The sequence below is a fragment of the Enhydra lutris genome, unplaced genomic scaffold (assembly GCF_002288905.1).
Source record: "Enhydra lutris kenyoni isolate GAN:26980312 unplaced genomic scaffold, ASM228890v2 scaffoldscaffold70, whole genome shotgun sequence".
In the NCBI taxonomy this organism is placed as follows: Eukaryota; Metazoa; Chordata; class Mammalia; order Carnivora; family Mustelidae; genus Enhydra; species Enhydra lutris.
The window spans coordinates 2,890,375-2,915,458 of NW_019154154.1; the positions used below are offsets into that span (position 1 = coordinate 2,890,375).

At 43.3% G+C, this 25,084-nt stretch overlaps 1 protein-coding gene and 1 long non-coding RNA gene across 2 annotated transcripts in view; one reads left to right on the forward strand and one right to left on the reverse strand.

Annotated features, from left to right (window-relative positions):
* The first annotated feature begins 6,421 nt into the window (after nucleotides 1–6,421).
* Nucleotides 6,422–16,706, forward strand: LOC111159875. Its single transcript, XR_002641438.1, has 3 exons — nucleotides 6,422–6,652; nucleotides 11,418–11,552; nucleotides 13,770–16,706. It is a non-coding gene; the product is annotated as an uncharacterized LOC111159875 (long non-coding RNA).
* A 422-nt stretch (nucleotides 16,707–17,128) lies between these two features.
* The window catches only part of LOC111159847 (TEK receptor tyrosine kinase), a 97,781-nt gene continuing 89,825 nt past the window's right edge, over nucleotides 17,129–25,084 (reverse strand). The window contains exons 19-23 of the mRNA XM_022522504.1: nucleotides 22,986–23,056; nucleotides 21,914–21,954; nucleotides 20,930–21,026; nucleotides 18,942–19,041; nucleotides 17,129–18,111 (exon numbers count right to left, since the gene is read on the reverse strand). Coding sequence (XP_022378212.1) covers nucleotides 18,037–18,111; nucleotides 18,942–19,041; nucleotides 20,930–21,026; nucleotides 21,914–21,954; nucleotides 22,986–23,056 — 384 coding nt within the window. The 3' untranslated portion in view covers nucleotides 17,129–18,036. The remainder of the gene's footprint in view (nucleotides 18,112–18,941; nucleotides 19,042–20,929; nucleotides 21,027–21,913; nucleotides 21,955–22,985; nucleotides 23,057–25,084) is intronic.

The window sequence follows — 25,084 nt, forward strand, 5'->3', positions numbered from 1 at the left end:
TCTTTTTGTCAGAGGATATGGAGACTTGGATTCTTTTAGGCTACTCCCTTACTTAATATTAATTAGCATCCTAGCTTTTCATGTCTGGAAGGATTAATAGACTCTAACCTTACCAATCCTTTAAAAGTATTTATTTAAGTTTTATTGAACAGTGCCCCCCCCTTTTTTTCTTAGCGCTCACAGGAATTATTCTTTACAGACCTCTGAAAGACTGCCTTCTAACCCAAAGAACAGTTACAGGAAAATAACTATCCCCACCCCAACCCTGACAAGCCAGGAAGTGTTCTTTTAACCCCAGGCATGACAGAAGCTCTTGTGAATGACAGTAAGTCTATGGGGACCAAAAATGATCCTCGTTATTTGCTAAGGTTGGAACACTGAAAGGACTATTTCCCTTCCCACTTCATTTCCATTATCTATGTAGTTTATTTTATTTTTGTAATTTTTTGTATTGAATATTAATCATTTCCAGTAAGTACTAGCATTATCTCCATTCACAGGTCAAATGACTTGTCAGAGTTTCCTCTGAAAATAAGTGGTAGAGCCATGATTTGAACCCAAGGAGTCTGACTCTGGAGTCCTTACTCCTAACTACTCTTCATACACATATACAGTGTCATCTCTGAATACTTTACATCTTTGGTTAGGAATTCTTATCAAAAGATTTACAACTGGTATTATTATTCTACATTTTCTCTAAATGCTAGGCATGGTTACTTAAAACCCTTCCTTCCCCCCCCCACCACCCAAAACAAGAAAATATAGGATACTTGATACCACAACTGTCAAATCTTAGGTCCATTGGAGTTTGAAATGCAGTTATAGGAATATTTTTCAGTGACTATAAAATACCTTTTGTATCTTTAGAATTTTTCTCAGGATTATCTTCACCATTTGTGATACCTTTTTTTTTTTTTCCTAGACCCCCTCACCCAGTTAAGAACACAGGCTCTGAAAGAGGAAGGCAAATCCAGGTTTGGATGCTGGTTAGATATGGATAAGTCACTTAGCCTCTCCCAGCCTTGGTTTTCCCAGTTCTGGGTTAATCGAGCTACCCTGTCAGGTTGTTTTGAGCATCTGTTCCAGGAACGTATGTGAAGCACTGGGCACAGCGTGTGCCTCAGAACTGCACAGTCGGCCTTCAGACAAGGGCTGCTTTCATCATCATGGCCGGTTTGAGGGATATTTTTCAGAAATGGGTCTAGTGAATAGCTCAGATAGACCCTCAGCGACTTAAGACCTACGTACAGGTCACTGTGTGTTTGGAAGGGATAAAATAATACGGAAGACTTGCATCCCGTTTCAGGAGCCACGATGGGCTGGCACGCATGGTTAATCAAGTTGGCTGCAGTCTGACTGTGGGGCTAAATCCACAATTCTCCGGCGCTGGGCTGACTCTGGAGGCAGACGGGGGATGCCTGTTTGAGGAGGGGTCCGGGCTGCCATGAGCAGGTCACCGGCAAGGATTCCTTGGAGTCACCCTGTGACTTCTCCTGTGACTTCATGGTCAGCGCTGCATGTGTTGTCCATGCATGACCAAGAACACACGGGCGGTTCATTCCCTGCACTTCCATCCGTTCTTCTTTTCTCTCCATAGATTCACAAATAATCTCACTTCCTGCTTGGGTTGAGCTTCCAGGAAGATACTTTGTCGTTGTAGGGAAATACATGGCGTGTTGCCCACAGGCAAACACAGCAGGGCGGAAGAGGGTCACTACCACTCTGGCCTGGTGCTGAGTCATAAAGGCAAGTACTGGGTAGCTCTGTTGCACTTCGTTGACCAGCCAGTGCCCAAGCTGTTGAGAGAAAAGTGGAATAAAGTATTCCGTTTGCTGTATGTATAAATGCGGTCCCGTAGAGAGAGACCGCACCCACTGAAGTCTGCACCTCTGACCACCACTTCCTCCCCTTGTGGCCCGCGGGCTCAGGAACTCCAGGCCGGGACAGTTGGGCAGATAGACCTGCAGGCAGTCACCTCCCCCCCAGACTTCTCCTGCTTTGCACCTGCTAGGCTTGGAATGGTCTTTGCCGCTCTGCCTGGCACTGAGTGAACATGAACTCTTGACCCCTTCCCCCGCCAGCCCCTGTCTTCCCTGCAACACGGTAGGTCTGCTCCCGTCCCCTCAGCTGGGCGGTCTGCCTATGCAAACTGGAAACCTGGGCGCCTCAGGAGTCTCCCTGTCGCGCACATTTTCATCCCAGCAGCGCGCGCGTCTCCTCTGCTCTCCCTCAGGAATGTAGCTTGAACCTGAGCGGCTCCACCTCTCCTGCCCCTGCCCAGGTCCCGGCCACCCAATCTCTGTCCCCAGTTGCTGCACCGTCCTCCTGCTCAGTCTCACGGCTCCTCCCAACCCCCACCCCCAAGCCCCCAGAATAACTGTTTGACATCACATCTGCTTTTGACATCACTCTGCCCTGCTTTGATGAAAACAACTTTGGTTTCTTGGCTGACCCTGCCTGATTCGGCCTCTGCCCCCATCTTCCACCCTGTTCCTTGTTCCCTTCCTAGCCACCCCCACCCCGCCCACCTGCCCAGAGCCTCCTTCCCTGTTGTTCCCTGTGTTTGTGCTGTGGCTGGGTCCTCCTTACCCTCTGTGTCTCTGCTTAACTCCTCCATCCTTTCCCAGCTGAATCCCGGCTCCGGGCCTCTTGCTTTCAGAGCATGTAACCATATTTAATAACAATCTAGTCGTTTATCTGCCCTTTCTGAAAGACTGTAAGCTCTAGGAGGGATGCCCATCCATTCCTGATTTCTCTCCCTATTGTATCCCCAACACTTAGCATGGTACTAACGCATAGGGACTGTCAGTAAATCTTTGGGTGGGTGCATGGACACATGAATTATTTATGTAGAATTTATGTAGAATTATTTATGTATTATGTAGAGATGGGCATGAATATAAGTGAGTGTACAAAATACTATGAAGAAGATAACAGAACAGTGGGCTTGATTGAATGGCAGAAAAAAATATGTGGATAAAGAATAAAGTAAATCAGGCAGGTTTGGCCCGAGTGTTTAGAGCATGGAGGGCTTAGTTTCACAGGGTGGAGGGATTGTGAATTCCCAAGGGAGGAGAACAAAGAAGGAAGATGCCGCAGGAAGAGTCAGTGTAGCAGGGAGACCGGTTGGGCTAACCAGGCAATACAGCTTAAAAAGCAGAACGAGGACTCTAGAGTCTGCAGACCCAAGATTTGGGGATTTTTTGCCACCAACTTCCTCTAAGACACTGGGCAAGTTACTTAAGCTTTCTGAGCTTTTGGTTCCACCTTCACAGAACAAGCTTTGTGTGGCAATTTGGTGAGCTGGCATGTGCAAGTCCTGGCTTATAATAAATGCTGAGTTAAAACTGGATCTCCGCCTCCCTTCCTCATCCCGGGAGGAAGTAAGATGGAGCTGTGGGATGTCAAGACTGGATGAGTGAGGTAAGCCTGGGTAAGCAAGAGCCTTTGGGGCCAGCCTGAGAAATTTGCATTTGATCAGTCATGTGCAAGGGAACAACTTGAGCAAAGTGATATAATGAACATGTGTTTTAGGAAAGTCAGTCTTAATCACATTTTATAGGAAAACTGGTGCAGAAACCACTGGAGGCAGAAGGATTTCATAGGTAGCAGTTGAGAGAACGTTGTCTTGGCCAGAGGGAAATGGGCTGAGGTGGGTAAGGAAACAGATGGGATGGCATATGGGAGTGGGGTAAGAAAAGAGTTATGAAGGCTTGGGGTTATGGCTGTGAAAATGTGCAATATGCCTGAAAAAAGATCCAGAAGAAGAGGGCATCAGGGCTTTGTAGGTCTAGCCAAGGCTGGAGGGGACATCTGTGTTGCGCTCTCAGACTGTATAACTGGGTGATGTTTCTTGGGTCAGATCAACAGCTCAGACATGGGAAGGGAGAAGCTGGTAGTTGGTAGCCCTCAACCAGAAGGCTCCAGTAGAGAGAGAAGGTCAAGGAGTAGAGAAGGTTGAAAAGATAGTTGAGGTAAAGTCAAAGCAGAATAAAAAAGCCACACTAGGGGCACCTGGGTGGCTCAGCAAGTGAAGTGTCTGACTCTCGATTTTGACTCTGGTCCTGATCTCCGGGTCCTGGGATCAAGCCCCTTGTGGGCCTCCCCACTCAGCACGGAGTCTGCTTGAGATTCTTTCTCCCTCTCCCTTTGCCCCAGCCCTACTCTCATGTGCCTGCATTCTTTCTCTCAATAAATAAATACATTAAAATCTTAAAAAAATGATGCCGGAGGATTGCTGAGGTGCCAGGACAAAAATGAGGGAAAGAGGAAGGAAGGGAATAGAAAGTGTTCAGGACATTGGTAATTGTACTTCATCAAAGTGGAACCCATAAGAACTCTGCTTCCAGGAGTTGATTTTTCTGCTCATTATGGAATATCTAGAACTAAGACTATGTGGAGTGGTAACATCAGATCACATGCACAGCAGTGTCCTTAAAGATCTTTGAAGGTAAGACCTGGGAGTGAGGTCTGCTTCTGCTTTATAGAGTTGGGCTGTTTTGATTTTTATTTGTTTCTGGTTTGTAGTCCTTAGTGGCTTAGAGACACAGTACAGCTGTTGGGAATGCGTCCTTGGACCTGCTGGGTGTCCGGTTGCTAAGGTAGGGCTTGTCACCACGACCGCTGCCCGGGTCAGGATCAGAGGTTTGTCTCCAGAGATTAAGAAGCCTTTGAAAGAATTGGAAAGAATTCATTAACTAATTTTTAATTGATGAGATTTCTATGAGCATAATCTTCCCTGCAGGAATATACAGTAATTTATTGGGCCCTGTTTATTTCAGTTTCATGTTGATGACCGGAAAGAAAACTTAGAGGGCTTCGTGAAGACTTCCATCAAGTGCCCACCTACCGATGGTAATCCTGGTGTATTTGCTGTGAGTTGTGAGGTGGTGTATCAGTGTTTTCTCTCTTACCCTTCTTGGAGTAATTATAAGGAAATTATGGTGTCGCACCCTTCGTAGTATGACAGTACTTCACTGGGCTTTATCCCCATCCCACATAGCTCTGCAGTATAGTTCATGTATTTTCAGAAACAATTGAAGCTGAAGAGAGTCAGGCCACTTGGCCACTTTCCTATACTTAGGGATAGAGCCAGGAATTGACCCTTGGTCCTCCTTTGAGCTATTAATTTTTCTTTATATATTACCAATGGTGTTTCTACTCCTCAAATTGCCGAAATTATATGGGTGGAGAATATTATAAATAGTGCTGTTATCCCCAGAATCAACATAAAAACTTGAATAAATTTTTCAGACATTATTGTTTATAGAGACAGTAAAATATTTGTAGGGACTTTTATTCATATAAGAATCAATACGAAAAAGTAGGGAACAAACAGAACTTGGAATCCTATGACCTTGGAACCTCCACCCCTCCCCCATGGTCACCCCTGAGCAAGAGTCCCAGATGCTCTAACCTGTGAAGTATGGGGTTAATCATCACTCCATGGTTACTGTGAGAATCAGATATACTAAAATAGGGGAAAGTACATTGGATGTGTCAAACATCATGTGAACAGTTGTCTCTCCCAAAACATAAAATTTTTATTCCCTGTAGTATATTTGGAGAGCAGATTTGTAGAGTTTAATTATGATAAATATATAAGGCATTGTTCAGTTTGAAGCGTGGGTCTTTAACTAGAAACAATTAAGGCTGCTTCAGGCTTTGAAATCCAGTATCCTTACTATGCTGTCTTCTACAATGCCATGTTTATACATTTATGGTAAAGATTTTCTTTTTTTTTCATTGAGTAAGATCTTTAACTGCATTATCCAATATGGTAACACTCAGTTCCTCAGTCACACTAGCCATATTTCATTTTGTTTGAGAGAGCGAGAGAGAGGGAGAGGGAGCATACATGCAAGCGGGGGAGGGGCAAATGGGGGGAGGGAGAATTTTTTTTTAAGATTTTATTTATTTATTTGAAAGAGATCATGAGCAGGGGGAGGGGGAGAAGCAGGCTTCCCACTGAGCAGGGAGCCCAATGCGAGGTTGGATCCCAGGACCCTGGGATCATAATCTGAACTAAACGCAAACCCTTAACCAAGTGAGCCACCCAGGAGCCCTGGGACGGAGAATCCCAAGCAGGCTCCATGCCCAGTACAGAGTCCAGTGCAGATCTTGGTCTCAAGACCCTGAGATCATGACCTGAGCTGAAATCAAGAGTCATATGTTTAACTGACTGAGCCACCCAGGCACCCCTCAGACCTGTGGCTACTGGCTGCCATATTAAACAGCATAGAAATAAAACATTTGGTCATCATGGAATGTTCTACCGGATAGCACTGATTCTAATAAAAATAATCATAAAGACTAAGCCAAGAAAATGGAATTATTTTATTAGCAGAAATACTACTAACATTAAAGAAAAAATAAAAGTTTGGAATATCTTTTGTAAGACTGTCAGACTGGCTTTTGTTAGAAATCCAAATAATACTAAATTGTCTATTCTAGTCATAAATATTCCTTTGTGATATCTCAGATGTTAAAATGTTTACTCAATATGCTATGCAAGTTTAATATGTCCCCCTTTATAGTGCTGTACAGCCAAAGGTTTGGAACTTACTCAAGTGACCGTGGTTGATCCTAGCCTCCAGGTGGTCTATGATACATTTGTGAAACCAGATGAAGAAGTCATTGACTATAACACCAGGTATATAAAAGGGTTGACTTTGAGAATGTAGAATATTCAACATGTAGTTTAGGTGAGTTTTAGCTTAATACTTTTATTGAGTCAATGTTACAGCAGGAGTTACACTATTTTCCTTTAGTTCATTCATTTGTTCAAAAACATTCATATTTTATGGAGTACCTTGCTAAAATTATGCAGACAGACACTGTGTTAGACCCCATGTTACAACCCTAAATAACAGGTTTTCAGCCCTTATGGTGTTGACATGTGGAAGTGGTAGGTAAGAGCTAGAGAGGTAAAAAACATTGAATAAATTATTTTATTCATTGTTCCATCATTAATCAGTTCCTTTTGAAAATGCCCTATTTGCCATTTCCATTCAGTAAAAATTCCCATTGGATAAAAATTTCTGCAATCTTGTAGACATGTCCCTGAGTATACATGGCTTTGATATGGCACGCAAAGTAATGGTTCAGTGCAGATTCTATTCTGTGATCATTATTATTAAAATAAAATGTATTTCTGACCCAAACTCAGTGCTAACTTGAAGTGGTACAATATAGATGTGACTTTAATTTTTTAAAACCTCATATGAAACACCAGTGATATCACTGATCAGTTGAATTTGGGTTTCCTAAAGGTTTATAAGCCATATAACATGACCTATTTATATATTTCCTCAAATATAAAATGGCAAGGATCTAAATTTTCACTTTAGAATAAGAAGTGTTTATTATTGATGTTACTGTATTTACTCAATTTAACACATTCTCCAAAAGTACTTAAAATTACTCAATTATGTGTGTGTATATATATATGATTTGTTTATATATATAAACAAATATGACTTGTATATACACGTACACATATATAGTATATATAATAATGTATATAGTATACATAATATAGTATAGTATATATACTATCTTACATAATATTGTATATAAAGTATATATCATATAATATATAATGTGTATATGTCCATAATTTTGGAACACAACAAAGCAAAGTGGTCATGTAAATTAAAAGTTGTTTTGATGATAAATATTGAGAATATGTATAGAGAATTCTAATAAGCATTTTAAACCTAAATTCCCTCACAGTTCATAAAAATGGTTGTATGCATAAAAACTTAGTAAAGATTGCTATGATCAGAAAATACTAATATTTGTATACTAATCTTTGTCCTGATCTCTTTGGATTTTTTTTTTCCTACTCATTTTTCCACATTTAAATAGTCCTATCGATTTAACTGTTTTTTTTTTCCCCAGCTTTATTGGGGTATATTGACAAATAAAATTGTAATATACTTAATGTTACTATACTTCCAATGGTACTTGTACTTGAATGATTTTAATGGGATCTTTCCTAACTGCATTTTGGAAATATTTGGTAATTATTGATACTCATAGTGACAAAATGATAACTGAAGGGCTTGCATTATAAATAATATTTGAGTCTCAAAAAAAGTTCAAATACATTCAATGCATTGAATTTTTTTAAAATGTTTTAAAATAAACCCAAGTACCCCATGATAATTTCCTCTTAATCCAAATATTTGATTATTTATCAAATTCCCTAAGCTTGATGATGGAGCTAGGTATCTTTTTTTTTAACTATTCAAGTATAATTGGCATACATTATCAGTTTCAGGTGTACATACAATATAATGATTTGTCATTCACATGTGAAATGATCAAAATAAGACTGGTTACCATCTGTCACCATACAAAGTTTAAAAACTTTTTCCTTGTGAGAACTTCGAAGATTTACTTTTTAGACAACTTTCAAATTTACAGTACAGTCTTAATGATTATAGTCTCCATGGTGTACATTACAACCTCTTTACTTAAAAGTGGAAATTTGTACCTCTTGGTCTCCTGAACCCATTTTTTTCTACCCCCAATAGTCCTCCCCTCTGGAAACCACCATTCAGATCTCTGTATCTGAGTTTTGTTTTGTTCGTTGATTTTTTTTTTTTTTTTTAGATTCTACCTATAAGTGAAATCATACAGTGTTTATCTTGCTCTGATTTATTTCACTTAGTCTAATACCCTAAGTTTCATCCATGTTGTCACAAATGGCAAGATTTCATTCTTTTATAGAGCTAAGTGGTATTTCTTTGTAGATATTATGTTGCATCTTCTCATCCATTCATCCATCAGTGATTACTTAGGTCGTTTCCATATCTTGGCTGTTGAAAATAATGCTATAATAAACACTAGAGTACAACCGTCTTTTCAAGTTCATGCTTTTCATATTCTTCAAATAAATACCCAGAAGTATAGTTAATGGATCATATGGTAATTCTGTTTTAAATTTTTTGAGGAAGCTCCATGTTTTTCATAGTATATGGCTATGCACCATATATACTGTATACTGGTCGTATATTGGCTGCACCAATTTATATTACCACCAACAGTGCACAAAGGTTCCCTTTGCCCCACATCCTCACCAACATTGTTGTTTTTTATCTTTTTAACAGTAGCCATTCTAACAGGTGTGAGGTGGTATCTTATGGCGGTTTTGATTTGCATTTCCCTGATGAGTGATATCAAGCATCTGTTCATGAGTCTGTTGGCCGTCTGTGTATCTTTGCAAAAATGTCTATTCAGATCCTCTGCCCATTTTTTAATCAGGTTGTTTGGGATTTTTTTGTTGTTGTTATTGAGTTGTAGGAGTTCTTTATATACTTTGGGTATTAACCACTCATTGGATAAATGATTTGCAAATACCTTCGTCCATTTCGTGGGTTATTTTGTTGATGGTATCTTTAACTGTGCAAAAGCTTTTTAGTTTAAGGTGGTCCCATTTGTTTATTTTTGCTTTTGTTGCTATCGCCTATGGAGTCAGATTAAAAAAAATGTCTAAAACCAATATCAAGGAACTTTTTTTTGCCTGTTCTAGGAGTTTTGTGGTTTCTGGTCTTACAGTCAAGTCTTTAATTCATTTTGAGTTAATTTTTGAGTGAGGTATAGGATGGTAGTCCACTTTCATTCTTTTGCATGTGGTTGTCCAGTTTTCCCAACACCACTTATTGAAGAGACCATCCTTTCTCCGCTGTGTAGTCATTCTTTCTTTGTACTAGATTAATTGATCATAAATGCATGGGTTTATTTCTGGGCTATCTATTCTGTTTCATTGATCTCTGCATTTGTTTTTATGCCAATACCCCATACTGTTTTGATTACTATAGCTTTGTAATATTGCTTGAAATCAGTAAGTGTGATGCCTCCAATTTTGTTGTTCTTTTTCAAGATTGCTTTAGCTATTCTGGATCTTTTGTAGTTCCATACAAATTTTTACAATCGTTTGTTCTATTTCTTTGGAAAATGCCATTAGAATTTTGATACAGATTGCATTGGATGTGTAGACTGCTTTGAGTGGTATGGCAATATTTACAGTGTTCTTCCAACCCATGAGCATGGAATATCTTTGCATTTACTGGTATCGCCTTTGATTTCTTTCATCAGTGTCTTAGTTTTCAGTGTACAGGTCTTCTACCTCCTCGATTAAATTTATTCCTAGGTATTTTATTCTTTTTGATGCTTGTAAATGGGATTTTCTTAATTTTTAAGTGAAATTTCATTATTAATGTATAAACATATAATAGACTTTTGTATATTGATTTTTGGACCCTGCAAATTTACTGACCTCATTTATTCTAACAGTTTTTTGGTGGAGTCTTTGGATTGTCTATATATAAAATCATGTTCTTGTTGCTCTAGCTAATACTTCCTATACTATGTTAAATAAAAGTTGAGCCATATATATTTTGTTCACAGGGGACAATAATATCAATATACACTTTAAATTAAAAATACCTTCCCAGGGGTGCCTGGGTAGCTCAGTTGTTAAGCATCTGCCTTCGGCTCAGGTCATGATCCCAGGGTCCTGAGATCGAGCCCGCATCGGGCTCTCTGCTCAGCAGGGAATCTTCTTTTCCCTCTCCCTTGGCTTGTATTCCCTCTCTTGCTGTCTCTCTGTCATATAAATAAGATCTTTAAAAAAAAAATAGGTACTTTTATCTCGTGGTTTTCTCCTAAATCACAGTAAAGCATAGAAGTACCCATGCTTCTGGACAGTTACTTAGAATGGGCTTCATGAAAGCCACTGGAGAGTTTTCTGCATGTATTTCACTGGTCCTCATAAGCCATTAAGATTGGTAATTAACTCTACAGATAAGACTAGACCAGAAGGTTAAGTAACTTTCTGAAAATCAAATATAGTAACTGTAAAGAAGATGGTGTGTGTGTGTGTGTGTGTGTGTGTGTATAATTCAGCCATAAAAAAAGAATGAAATCTTGCCATTTGCAACAACATGGATGGAACAAGAGAGTATAATGCCAAGGGAAATAAGTCAGTCAGAGGAAGACAAATACCATATGGTTTCAATCATATGTGGAATTTAAGAAACCAAACTAGTGATCGTGGGGGAAAAGAGGGAGAGACAAACCAATAAACAGACTCTTAACTATAGAGAACAAACTGATGGTTACCAGAGGGAAGGGGGGGAATGGGGGAGAGGTGAAGGGGAGTAGGAGTACACTTACCATGATGAGCACTGAGTAATGTATAGAATTGTTGAATCACTATATCATCCACCTGAAACTAATGTAACACTGTACATTATAAATATAAGCTGGTAAAGGATAGCTGATGATCATAAGTAAGATCATTGTTTTGTTCAGTGAATGTTTGACACGTTGGGTCAGTGATGTGTTCTAACTCTAACGGATGAAATCCAGCGAGATGCCTTCTTATATTGTGTGTCTTACTGGGGCAGGTTTTCTGGTGTTGAAGATGACCTGAGGAACACTAGAATATCGATCCAGATGTCCAAGCCACCCTGTTGAACCTGTTCAGTGCTGACACTGTACTAATTGGACATAGCTTTGAACAGAGTCTGTATGCTCTTAAGGTGAAGAACTACAGCCTCATACTTTTACAGAACAGTATGAGTTAAGATGATAGTCCTTACTATTGCGTTATCATTGATGGTTGATTTGCCCTGTTAACTAAGAAGGAAAGAATTGCTGTCCATGTTGATAATATAGTCCAACCATCAAAAACCAGAAGCAGTGTAAGACAGCTAAAGTCATTTGGCTCATCCAGATCAAAAAGGAAATCCATTAGTTAGAATTAAACCAAAATCATTGTTTGATATTATCTTTAATATTCAAATGGGTGAGACTAAGTTTATCTAACAGGTTATTTTATTCACCTACTTGGAGATACTTTTTCGTGTTAAGTCCAGGTAGGTCTTACAGGTAGGCTCAAAATCAAATGTCATGTTCATTTTTCTTGGCATGATAGACTTGAAAAATCTACGCCTTAATATACTTCAGGTTAACATTATCTATTCTTTGCTCTAGAACAGGAGTCCAAACACTGCAGCTGGTGCTGGCCACCTAGTTTTGCAAATATTTTTGTTAGACCCACTGCCCCCATTCACCTCTGTATTTTCTGTGGCTGCTTTCATGCTACAGCAGCATTGTTAAAGAGTCACAACAGAGACTGTATGGTCTGCAAGCCCAAAATATTTATAGCTTGACACTGTGAAGAGGTTGGTGGCCACCTCTGTTCCAGAACACTGGTATCCAATAGAACTTTCTATATTTTCCACTACCTACTATGGTAGACACTAACCACACTTGGTTATTGAACATTTATATTATGTCTAATGTGACTGAGAAGATGATTTTTTCATTTTTATTAAATTTAAACAGCCACATGCGACTAGTGGCCTACCACTTGCATAGCACAGCTCTTGAACTTTGGAGACATTTGCTGATTGTTTTAGCCACCCCCAGGACTTACCTTCATGCTGAGAAGGGCTAGTTCTTCTTTAGTGCAAGAATACAAATATAGCTATTTAAATTTCATAGGTGAATGTCAACCTCGTTCTCTGTAAAGCACCTGGCATTCAAAGTATAGATCTGTTTCCCATAGCAGTGTTGTCTTTGCACGTGCCAGGTAAGACTGGGATATGCCTCCACCCAGACCTACCAAACTATGCGGAAAGAGAGGTGGGAACGGACCTAAGTTGTCTTTGAGAAAGTTATTCCAGGGATGTCCTTCTGTGGCCCAGAGACCTCACCGCTCAAACTGAACTTCTCACCATGACTCTGTCTCTCCTTTTTCAGGAACCATTCTACTCCACCTGTCTCCTGGATCAGAAAATGTTAAACTGTCATGATTCTTCACTGTAATCAGTCTGTTTCTTCTGCCCAGATAACTCATGGATTTTCCCGTTTTCCTCTATTTCTACCACATCTTCTTTTATTTACTCAATACCCCACAGCCAGGAACTGGTGTCTGGTTGGTAGTTGACTCATTAAAGGAAATTTTACAGTACTTCTTAAACATGGCATACTAGGTGCTTACTGTTAACTTTCCAACTCCTCATTTTTCAGTGAGTCTCTAAATTACACTTGAAGCTCATCTTCTTCCATGCTCCTTTCAAAATACAGCTCCCCTCCACAAGAATCCAAACTGGTACCTCACTTCCTAGACTCTCAATTATCTGACTGCTCTGCTTTTTATCCTATTTTCTGCTTTATGAACTTCAGTGGAAATGTATGCATCATCTTTCATGTATAAGCCCAGGAAACTTGGACATAGATGGGACAGGGTCCTTGTCCGTGCCGCCTCCCCAGACGCAGACACGTAAACACTAATATGTGATGGGTCATGTGCTAAGTTGAGGGGTGTCCCCTTCAGCGGCGTCCCAGGGTGAGAGGAGCGTGGCTCTGCATCCACCCGTCTTGGTTGGAACCTGTCTGCACATGCTGCCCCCTGGTGGTGCTTCCAGCAGGAAAGTGGATCCACAAGTCAGACTGCTTGTGTTTGATTCCCCGGGACCCTCCTAACTCCGTCCTTCATCTCTCAGAGCTGCAGTTCCCTGGACTGTAACAAGGGCCAATATCATAAAAGGGACAATAAAATATCTACCCCATTCGGTTGGTCTGCAAGTTGTACTGGATAATCTACGTGGAGAGCTTAGTGACTGATAGGTCACAGCTGCCTCACGTTCCTTGCCCGCGGAGCATAGTTCTCCCTCTACAATGATCTTTGCAGCGATCAGTGTGGTTATTTTTTGGTTATTTCTGATAGCATTTTCTCATTCACTTGACAGCTAATTCCTATTTCAGTTGTGGACGAGACAGTTCTGTATCTTCATCGGCGAGGTTTGCCTCACAAAAGATCCCTCGCGTCTAGTGGCTGACCACCTGCAGAGAATCATTCAGGACTGTGTAAGAGCCTGTTCACTCATGATTAATATCAGGATCCTAAGTCTGACTTGAGTAAACAAACCATGGGATTCGTGGTAAAAGCTTTGCTCCCTGAAATGCTTAAGGTAGGTTTTTCTTTACGGATTCCCTGCTAGGGTGGAGAACCCTAAAGCATCTGCGTATGTAGACACCACTCAAATGCCCCCCGCCTGGTGTCATCCTGGATCTTCCACAGGCATCAGAACAGCCAGGCCACAGAGAATGGTGGCCAGGTCGCTGTTCAGCAAGTTGCCTGGTCTTGGAGTTCATGTATAAAACTTCAATTGGTGTGGAGGTCTAATTCCAGTCTAAATTTTGCTGGGTACCTCTTTTCATACCAGTTTTTCATTAAATGAGGTTCCAAAATGTACTGGGGTCAGGTCATCTCACCCAGAGTACATTGTGTGTGTTGTGTTAGAAAAACTACTGTTTAAATTCAATAGATTTCATCATATGTGCATGTGATTTGTACTGGCTTGGTGTGTATCTTGCTCTCATAACATCTTGTTTTTTTCTGATGAAATACACCCAACAGTAAACAAGTTAGTCAAGTACATCGAGTATAGCTACAACTACCCTGTTAGTGGCGTTGCCATACGCACAGTTGTGCAGTATCTGCCTTGGAAGGGAGGTTACTCTGTACATTCACACATACCCATGTAGGCTCCTCTTTGGCACAATAGAGAATTCTAAGAAAACTAAATTCTGCCTATTTTAAAATTTGTTACAGTGCTGTGTTTCTAAAGATAACTAAGACATGGGAAGGCCCTCTGACCGTGTCATTAATTGTACAACATACCAGCTGTACCCTATGGTCTTTATTCTTTGATTCTTTGTCTGTTAGACACTACTGCTGCCTCACAGTGGGTCTTTATCTGTTTTGCTAAAAATATATCTCAAAAAATTCCCACAATATTCTATTATCAAATGTAATGTGTTCTATTGAAAACCGTCTTGAACCTTAGACAGGAAAATATTTCACTTAGCAAAAAACAGCTTATATAAACATATACTACCCCATTTTTTCCAGAATAACACAAATGAAATGTTTGGCTTTTTGCCAGATCTTTTACGAATACCTCCCTCTTTGTTGTTTTCTGGAAAAGCGGTTTACAGAGAAGGTAGCAATGTGCTATCTTGTCACAGCAAGGTAGTGACAATGTGCGGAGAGCCTCTGTAGGAAAAGGGAGTGTTTGCTAATCTAGATTTATGTATAATCTTTACAAAGCATTCAGAATCATGTGTTGGTAAGTGCCCAGTGTTAATTTTTTATAAACATGAACTCAAGGCTTTGTTTTGAGAACCGCTGTGGGTAGTATCATGGATACAGTCATTGTGGGTCTAACACATTGTCTTCTATTCTGTCATGTTTGGAGGTCATAGTTCAAGTGAAAATACAACCGCCTAGATGGAACTAGTCCTCTGGAAGGTGAAAGAAGACCTGAAAGGAAAGGAGTGATCGCTCTGCCCGAGCAGATCTTAAATCCCTGCAGTGTGGTTTCAGGGACGCCTCTGCGGCTGGCATTAGAGTTGGGTCTATGACGGTAGAAAGTTTCTTGACCTTTTTCTTCAATTTCCACGGTTCATTTCTAAAGTTGTGAGTGGGGCAGGGGGCGGTTAATGGGGAGGATTAAGTTGCTTTGAATTTTCAACTCCTCTTGATGGATCTAGGGTGACAGGTTTACAAAGGAGTACGGTTTACAGTTGAGCAGTGACCTCCTCAAGGGTCACGTCTCTGGTTACGTACATTTCTTTCTCTCCAAATACCGAAAACTATCATTACCTAACACATTTTTTTAAGGTCTCATATATCAATAGATTTTCCTCACAAAGTAAATGTAAACTTTTCAGTGTACTCTGTTAACATAAAGCTTTGGGTCATTTGGCTGTTGGGTAATGTTTGTATTCTAACTGGTGTACTGTGACTGGATTTTAATTCACAACTTATTTTTTTCAGGCAGTGTCCTAGGGATCTTCTGAACACACTAACCTGTGTTCTCAGTTCCGGACTGTCTCATTCCTTTGAGGGGTTAGCTCCATCTTTCTTGCTTTCTCATTATGGGCAAGTACCTGACCTGATTCAGTTTGATTACCCTTGAGTACGAATCTTCAGTATTAATGTTGCTAACATGCTACAAAATTACAAAGGTTTCACTGCCAATAGTACAGGAGAGTCAGAGCAATTAATAGGAGGGCCTCTGGTGGGAAGTACACCTGCTACCTTCTGACGGTTGCTTGTGAGGAGATGCCCTCAAATGTACGTCAGTTTGGCTGCCTTCGTGTTGTGACTTACAAGTAACTCAGTGATGCCTGAACATTTTTTTCTTGCTGTCCCAGGTACTTCTCAGCCATCTCTCTTGTCATGTACTTGATGTAAAGTAAAATAATACAAATTTTGATCATTATGAATTTAAGTAATATGTAATGAAGAAAGTCAGACTATTGGAGGGGGGGAAGATTTGTTCCAATGCCATATGCAATGAAGGGATTATCTGCATTTTCAGGTCCTCCTTGCTCAGTTCCATGTACTTTCAAACCAGGGGCTGTCAGAATTATCTCCACAACATGTGGTAAAAAGCCCAAGGAGCCAGTGCAGATACCTGGACCTGTCAAGGGCTCTTCCCCGCGTTTCCGGCTGCTGACTCGGTCTGCTAGCAGCCTTGCATGTGCGCTCTCCACTGGAGAACGCCGTTGGGAACAAGGGGCCCTGCTATCGTCTCTGAACACACGAGGTGGACCAAGTGGCAGGAACAGGGAACTTTATGCTCTGTGTCGACCGATTTCACACTATCCCAGTTAAGAGATTGCCGTTCTGGGGCGCCTGGGTGGCTCAGTGGGTTAAAACCTCTGCCTTCGGCTCAGGTCATAATCTCAGGGTCCTGGGATCGAGCCCCACATCAGGCTCTCTGCTCAGCAGGGAGCCTGCTTCCCCCTCTCTCTCTGCCTGCCTCTCTGCCTACTTGTGATCTCTGTCTGTCAAAATCTTTAAAAAAAAAAAAAAAAAAAAAAAAGACTGCTGTTCTAAGCCCGCAGTGGACATTGGCGCACTACTGGGGGCACAGGACGCTGCTACAAGAAAATGGGCTCGCCCGAACACTTCTCGATGTTTTCAGTCCTGCCAGCTGGAGTCCCCACCCACCGCACTACGGGCATCTCATCGACACAGTTGGAGGGCGGGAACTTGACATCAGGCATGACCTAGGAGAAACACTCCCAGACAAAAAACAGGTACGCAAGACATTTATTCACTTACTATGAGATCTCACGGCAATGTGTGCCTACCATATAAACCGCAGACTCACAGCTGATCAACATGGGAACTTTACAATGAGAGTACGTGGTGTTCTGTTGGTACGAATGTCACATGTCTTCCAAATAGAGCCCCAGGCGTCCTACTCGATTTCTTAAAATACACAAAGCACTGTCACCAGAGAAACTAAAACTAAATCCCATTGATTTACCAAACTTGTACTTCTTTAAAGTTCCTTAGATGCACACTGAAGGAGAGTTGAGTCCCCTTTTAGATGGTAGCACTCTGGATTGACTCGTGGGCTCTGGACACACATGACAGCAGGGTCCAATGAGCAAATGACATTGAAATGGCTTCTACAGTTGAGGAATTGAAGAATCCCTTTTAAATGTTCAACTATGTCCTGATAGAACTAACCTCTTTCCCCCACTTTCCTCACCGGTGCCATCAGGGTTGGTGTGACATTTATTAACATCTTTCTTCTATACAGCAAAACATTTTACAGCATTCACTATGAAGGTAAATATCCCAAAAAATCCAGAATGATAATGAGTTAGGCATCATAGTAATTGTACTCACACACCTTCCTGTAAAGTCCATATTTTTAGAAAAATATATTATTGCATATGAAACCACAAACAGGCATTCTGAGTTCAGCACATTCTTACTCAAAACGGTATATACAGTCCTAGTAGAGTCGAAGGGTCCTACAGATTCACACGCATGGGTTTTTGTGGTCTCGTCCCAGACATACAGCAATATATATACACTTGTATATTCTGTGTCCCCTCTCTTGGTAGAGTCTTGCTGGCTTTCTTGGCATCAAGGGTCTGACAGGCCGGGGAAGGGGCAACATTACGTACGGATGGGTGTGACTTGTTCTAGGCGGCTTCCTCAGCCGAGCAGTCGATCCCGGCATAGGCGAACTTCTCATAAAGCGTGGTATTCACATAGGTCTACGAGAGCAAGAGTGGTTTAGAACAACAGTGTCCAGAACAGTGGTCCAACAGTGTTCTGCCACCGCCAGGGGCAGGAATCATCAGACCCTAGTTTTCTTAACTTGTTTTGATTCAAATACTAGGTACCTGGGGGACGTTTTTCTGTCCTCAGTCCCCATGTTGTATTTGCTGGCTTTCTTCCTGAAATGCATCCCTGGCCTTCTGCACCTAAGACTTCACCCTTGTACTCTCCTCAATCTCCAGGCCATTCTTTCTTGTCCCGGTGTGGTCCCCCTGGAAATGTCCCAGTCTCTCAGGATCGTTCTCAGTCCCCATTTCTCTCTGACCTCACCCACATCTCTGGTTTAATTACCACTCGGGTGGTGGTAACTTTCCGTCCAGTTCCATAACCTAGATTTGTCTTTTCAACCTCAGATTTGTACAGCCAACCACCTGCTGGACCTTTTTATAGAATTCCTGCCCCTAACCCCTAGAGACCTGCAGACCAGGCTGTACCAGCTCCCGGCTGTGTGCCCTTGGACACATCACTCTCCCCTCTTTGTATAGATTCCTTCTGCAAAATTCAAGAGTCAGGCTCCATTACTGATGAGGTGCCTTCTAACTCTGAGGTAATTCTATCTGTCCTACCAAGTGACTCTCTCTTTTATGGAAATCTGATTAACTCAGACATTTTAACATCCTCAGAGCTGGGGGCCACGTCCTTTATGTCCCGCTATTGCCTCAGGCTGCGCCCAGACACCTTGTTGAACTGTATCAGCTATTTCTTTTTAACCATGGGGGATGTGATGAACTGTGACTCCAGAGTCTGCCTGGAACTCCGTGCTCACCTTGCGTTCTTCTAACATCCTGTTCAAGGACACCAGGATCTGGGCAAACGAGGGCCTCTCGTAGGGCTTCTCGCGCCAGCACTGTCTCATGAGGTCATACCTGTGAACACAAAGGGTTAAGCAGTGAACTCTGTGACTCTGCTTCAGTCCTGGGCCTGTCCTGCTGTGGGGCACCAAAACGAGAGAAGAGAGGGAGCCATTTCACACATGGGCATCTGCGCTTAAACAGCAGCACAAAAGTAGAGCATCGAGTTTCTCTCTGGCCTCCCCCCTCCCCCCACCGGTCCCCCTTTCTTCTGTCAGTAAAACTAGTGCCCATCCTGAGTACCATTCCTGCGGGATCTTGGTCTCAGCTCTCCTGACCTGGAAAGAACCGACTCATGCATGCATCTAGGGCAGCATTTCCCTTGGAATGCCACATCTCTCAAAATGTTAATAATTCTTTTTTTTTTTTTTTTTTAAGACTCCATGCTGTAATAAATTTGCAAGATTCCCACCGATTGCGTCTCCCCCTTAGGGAGTAGCAGAGTCAAAGCTTGAGAAGTCTTGCCCTTACAAACAAAAAAACCCGTGTAACCTGACTTAACCTGGAACTTGCCCCATGTAAGCGACCATAGAATTCCTTCCCTCTTATATTACCTATTTGCATCTTGTATGTCCCGGGAACACCGTGTGGAAGCACTGGTCTAAGGCAGTACACCCCCCAATGTGGTCAGAACCACTTGCATTAAAATGCAGATTCCTGGGACCCACCCTAGACCTATAGAAGCAATGTCGGACTATCGGACTATTGTAGGATCTCTGATATGAGGAATTTGAGAGGCAGGCTGGGGGGCTGTGGAGGGTAGGGAAGGAAAAAATGAAACAAGATGGGGTTGGGAGGGAGATAAACCTTAAGAGACTCTCAATCTCACAAAGCAAACAGGGTTGCTGAGGGGTAGGCAGCAAACAGGGTGGCTGGGTGATGGACATTGGGGAGGGTATGGGCTATGGTGAGTGCTGTGATGTTTCTAAGACTGATGATTCACAGACCTGTACCCCTGGGGCAAATAATACATTGTATGTTAATAATTTTTTTTTTTTTTAAAGAAGCAATGTTGGGGGGAAGGGCTCAAAATTTCACATAGGGAATAAATTTTTTTTTTTTTTTATTTGACAGATCACAAGTAGGCAGAGAGGCAGGCAGAGAGAGAGAGAGGAGGAGGAGGCAGGCTCCCTGCTGAGCAGAGAGCCCCATGTGAGGCTCGATCCCAGGACCCTGAGATCATGACCTGAGCCGAAGGCAGAGGCTTCAACCACTGAGCCACCCAGGCGCCCCAAGGAATAAATGTCTTAAGGGAAACTTACAGGCACAGAAGTCTAGCAACCTAGCATGGTCTAGGTTCATGCCTCTTGTACCAGAGTCCTAAGGAATAACACGCTTTCTCAGAAAGTAACTCTGTGTGGATAATAAATTCTTTGCCGAACCTAGCACCTTGCCCTTTCACATTACACGCTTCAGGCAGCAGCTCCTTCAGGGAATTCTGGGAATGGTGGTTTCACAAAAGCTAGTCATTCTTCCCTGGGGAGTAATTCTTATTTCCTGGAAAATGATCCTTGCAGAATCAAGATTCTGTGATTAAAAAAAAAAAAATCCATCTTCCTAACGTCACAGCTCTGAAATCTCTCTCTCCAAGGTTAGCCTCAAGGTTTCATACATTTATTTATGGATTTCAGATCTTTTCTGCATTTGGGGCCTTTCCTCATTCCCACCTTCCTGATATCACTGCCTTAAATTCCTGCTGGATTTCTATGCCAATAAAGCTCTTCACTCCCTGCCCACTGCACCATGCTCTGAGTTTAAGGAGCCCCCTACCCTCCTCCTCTATTTTGGCTGTTTGGGATGGTGACGTGTGTATGAATCAGACACCCCTTCCATGAGAGTCTGTGTGTTCAAGAAATGTGGGGGAGGTCAAGATGAAATGGCCCCAGCGCGGAGCCTGACTTACACCTCGTCATCACAGTTCAGGGGCTTCTCCAGTCTGTAGCCCTGGGGCAGCTTCTCGTAGAGCTCTGCACATGTCATCCCACAGTAGGGGGTGCCACCTGGAAGACAGAAAACCATGTCACCCTCAGGCCCTGCTAATTGGCACATGGGGTCTCCTGCCTTAAGCCTCTCAAGTAGAGAGACGGGGAGAAAGGGTGTGTCAAGGGAGGTGCCCACCCAGCGTGACCCTCCCCTCTGAGCAAACCCACCACACAGCACAGCTGCCCAGATGCCACCAACCGCGTCAGAGGGCAGCCATCCCCTCTGTGGAAAGATCCAGCTCAGGGCTCACAGGGCTATTACTCTACTCACAGGGCTCTTCTCCTCCCTGAGTCAGCCCACACAACTTGTCTAGCGTACCAATGAGCAGTATCTTTTCCCTACTTGGGAGTCTGCCATTAGGTTACCCACTTCCTGTTTGATCTGTAATAGTTACTGTCCAATGATAGAAAACTTGGAAAATACAAAAAAGTAGGAAGAGAGCAAGTAATAGTGTGTATCACTCTGGTGTAGTCTTTCCGGGTTTTTCATGGGCAGTATTTACACAACGGGGCCCTAGTGTAAGGCAGTTGCTGGGTTTTGACACACGCGTTTTCACAAGCTATTAACTGGCCTTCGGAAAGGACTTCTCACGGCTGTGTAGTGTGCCATCTTCAAGTTGTACAAGCGATGGTTCTGGGACATCCCTGCGCCCACAGAGACAAGCTCTAGTGTAGCTCACAGCCACCAGGTTGTTAGTATCAGGTATGACATTAAATAACAGGGCTCTCAAAAAAGAAAAACGGGAAAGACAGAAACCTATCAAATTCTATTTCCCAGTCCTATCCGGTGGTGCCACGTAAATACAGAAATACGTAAAAATGGCACTGCTGAAATTACACAGGGGGGCCGGGAGGGCCGGCTCCGGGCGCCTGAAGTCTCGCCATAGATGAATGTGGACACTCACCTAAGGAAACGATCTCCCAGAGCAGCACTCCGTAGGACCACCTGCAGGGGACACAACGGGGAGACCAATCACCAGCAGACAAGCTGACAGGTTAGTTTCCTGCCTCAAAAGTCAGGGTGACTGACACTTTGCCGAAAAGGAAGTGTTAAGTGTGCGCTCCCTGGGACAGGGCCCCGCGGGGGCACGTGCTTCTCTCCTCTTCGGCCAAGGTCAGGATTCTAACAGGGAAACCGCGTTAGAGCCCCCACTCGCTTCCGGCGGAGAGCACGGGACGGTGTCGGGGCGGCAGGGCCAAGTCCAAGCTGACAGACTAAATTCCAGCTCTACCACCTTGACACTCGCATGACCTGGGACAAGTTACTCAACCGCCTGAGGCCTCTTCATGTGTTCGGAAAGTGGGGACACCAGCTGCTGCCTCGGTCACAGAGAGGAAGTGAGAGAACACCCCAGAGGCACGTTGCACGCAGTGAGGACACAAGTACTCGCCAGGCCCCCGCCCTTCCCCAGGAAGAAGCTAAACTCCCTGGACAAGTCACCTCAACCCTCGAGGCCTCAGTTTCTCCTGCTGTCAATAAAGGTGTGGGCCAGACGGCCGAGGTCTCACTCCCAGCCTCCCTCCCACCGCCAGCCTGAGACTCGTCCCTGCAAGCTGCGAGCAGAGACGCTCTCTAGACCCAGCCTGCCTTCTGCCCCTGCCACCTCTGACCCCAGCAGCTAGTCTGGGCTGCCCCCTCACCCCCCACCTGTATGCGGAACTCAGTCGGGGATGTGGAGCCACAGGAAACCCCACATGCCCCTTGACTCTCTGGTGATTGAGAAGTCACCACTTCCCCTTGACAGGCGGAAGGAAACCCACAACCTGCCCCCAATGATCTTAGACCATGAGAACAGTCTATCTACTCTGAGGCTGCATTTTGTAGACAATTTATTTCCTGGGCTTACTGACTAGCTTTCTTCGACAGAGGAAGCTTTGTTCTACGAGAGGCATATTCCTGTCTCTCGTTAAGACCTCTGTCAAATGCTTACTTTCCTGGGGAAAAAAGAAAACCCTCAAAATAAAAGGCGTACTCACACATCACTGTTGGTTGTATACACACTGTAATTGAGTGACTCGATCGCCATCCAGCGCACCGGGAGCCTTCCCTGGAGAGAACAAAGTGAGATGCCACTTAGTCAAGACAGGGACCCTGCCCAAGGCATGTAACTTGCCTGGAGCCCTGCTTCACCCAAGCCCACAGGGAACTCTACTTGGAATTCCCGGACATGTGGGGTGGTAGAATCAGGAATTGCTGTTTGTGTATGTGCCACGCACAAGAACATCCTCAAATTCAAAGACATGCAAAGATTAAGCCCTGCTTACTTCAAGGAATCCCTACAGGAGTTTTATATGAAGAAGAATTGTAAGCATGGGCATGTATGTGTGTGGACGGCTGTGTGCCCTCTTGGTGGGCATTTCATTTATTCACTTTGTGGCTCTCAGAGGCTTGAAAGGGGAGGGAGGCAGAGAAACCAGGAATTAAACTGTAAGGTGGGAAAGGCTCAGGCCATGTCACATGACCAACTGTGCCTGAAGGAGATGGGGCAGACTTTCAGACAAGGGGACCTCGGAGTTGGGTCCTGTAAGATGTGTAGGTTCAGCAGGTGGCCTGGGGAGAGAAGAGCATTTCAGACCAAAGGGAACGGTGCACATGAACATCAGTGGAGGAAGAAATAATTTCCTGTCTGCAGTTTTCACTGGGTTTGGAGTGTCGTGAGGGACACTCATCCTTTGGGGGCCCGGCCCTGACTCCATCCAGATTGTCCCCATTTCTTTAAGTCCAACCTGGGAAAAATGAATGTGGACTGGACACTGGGAAGTTTGACTTCTAGGTTTTAGTCCTAGTTTTACAGTGGTCTGGGGGCTCCCTTCCTAAAGACCCACCAAGAGAATCTCATGGGCCCTACTGAGAGATGGCTGCCTCCCTTCCAGGGTTTTGTCCAAGCTCCAACAGTGGTGTTTCAGCCCACAGTAGCCAAGAGGTGGGGCAACACCAGCACTATGTGGGGGGGTCTTTTCAGCCCCCCTGAAACAGGAGCAGGTATTCTCCCAGACCAACCATCCTGAGACCAGCTGTGCCCTGGACCGCAAAAACTATTCCTGAAAGTGCCCTTGTCTCCTAGATCTTTGTGAAGTAGTGATATTCTGAAGCTCTTTCCGATCGTAAGTCCTGATTGCTACCTTACAGGTCAGTTACAGAACTCTTTTCAAGCCTCCTTCTTCAGTGTATCCTCAACATTTGTGCCTCCCTCCACTCCATGCCCACCACTCCCCACCACCGACCTGTTTTCCTAGCTGCTTCTTCCCCTCCACAGGAATGGAAGGCATCATCGACATTTTCTGTCTTGTCTTTGCTTCTAAGTATCTGCTAGCTTCTGACCTCACACCTCCCAATGACTAATTTCCATGTTCACTTTTTTATTTTTCTCATTTGACATCTTTTGGATCTTTCCACTTCCACCTGTCCCCCTTGCTCTCTCTCCAGGATTTAGGCCACCATCGCCTCTTACCTGAGGACAACCTCTTAACTGACCTTCCTGCTTCAGAGTTTACTCCCTAAGGATCAGTCCTCCTCACCACAGCCAGATCGATCACTCGAAATGGCAAATCCAGCCATGTGGTTCCTTAAAGTTCTTCAGTGTCCCTTATTGTCCCAAGATCTCAAGTCCCTAACTGAATCCAAAAAGTTTTAGCTGGAATTCAAGAATCTACAAGAAGACGTTATAACCCCTTCCTCCTCCCACCCTAAATTTTAACTCTCCTTCTCTGCATTACATTCCAGCCACATTGAATTATTTGACCTGAATGGTTGCCTCTAAGTTTTTATATAGACTGTACCCTCCAGGTGATCCAATTCATTCCTGGGTCTCCAATATCTAACATTTGTAAAACCCAGGAGCTGGCCTCCTCCAGGGAGCCCTCATGACTCCACACGGGCTCAGTTCAGTGTGTGTTCCTCCTCTGTGCCCTCCTGGCCCTTGGCACTCACCAACTGTTAACAATTGTTCATTGTGTGTTCATTTAAAAGTGGAGACTAGCTCAATTTATGTTACCCCAAAACCTAGCACAGGCATGAAACGTTGTAGTCATAAATAAATCAATGATGAGGGGATGGATCTATCCATAATAATAAA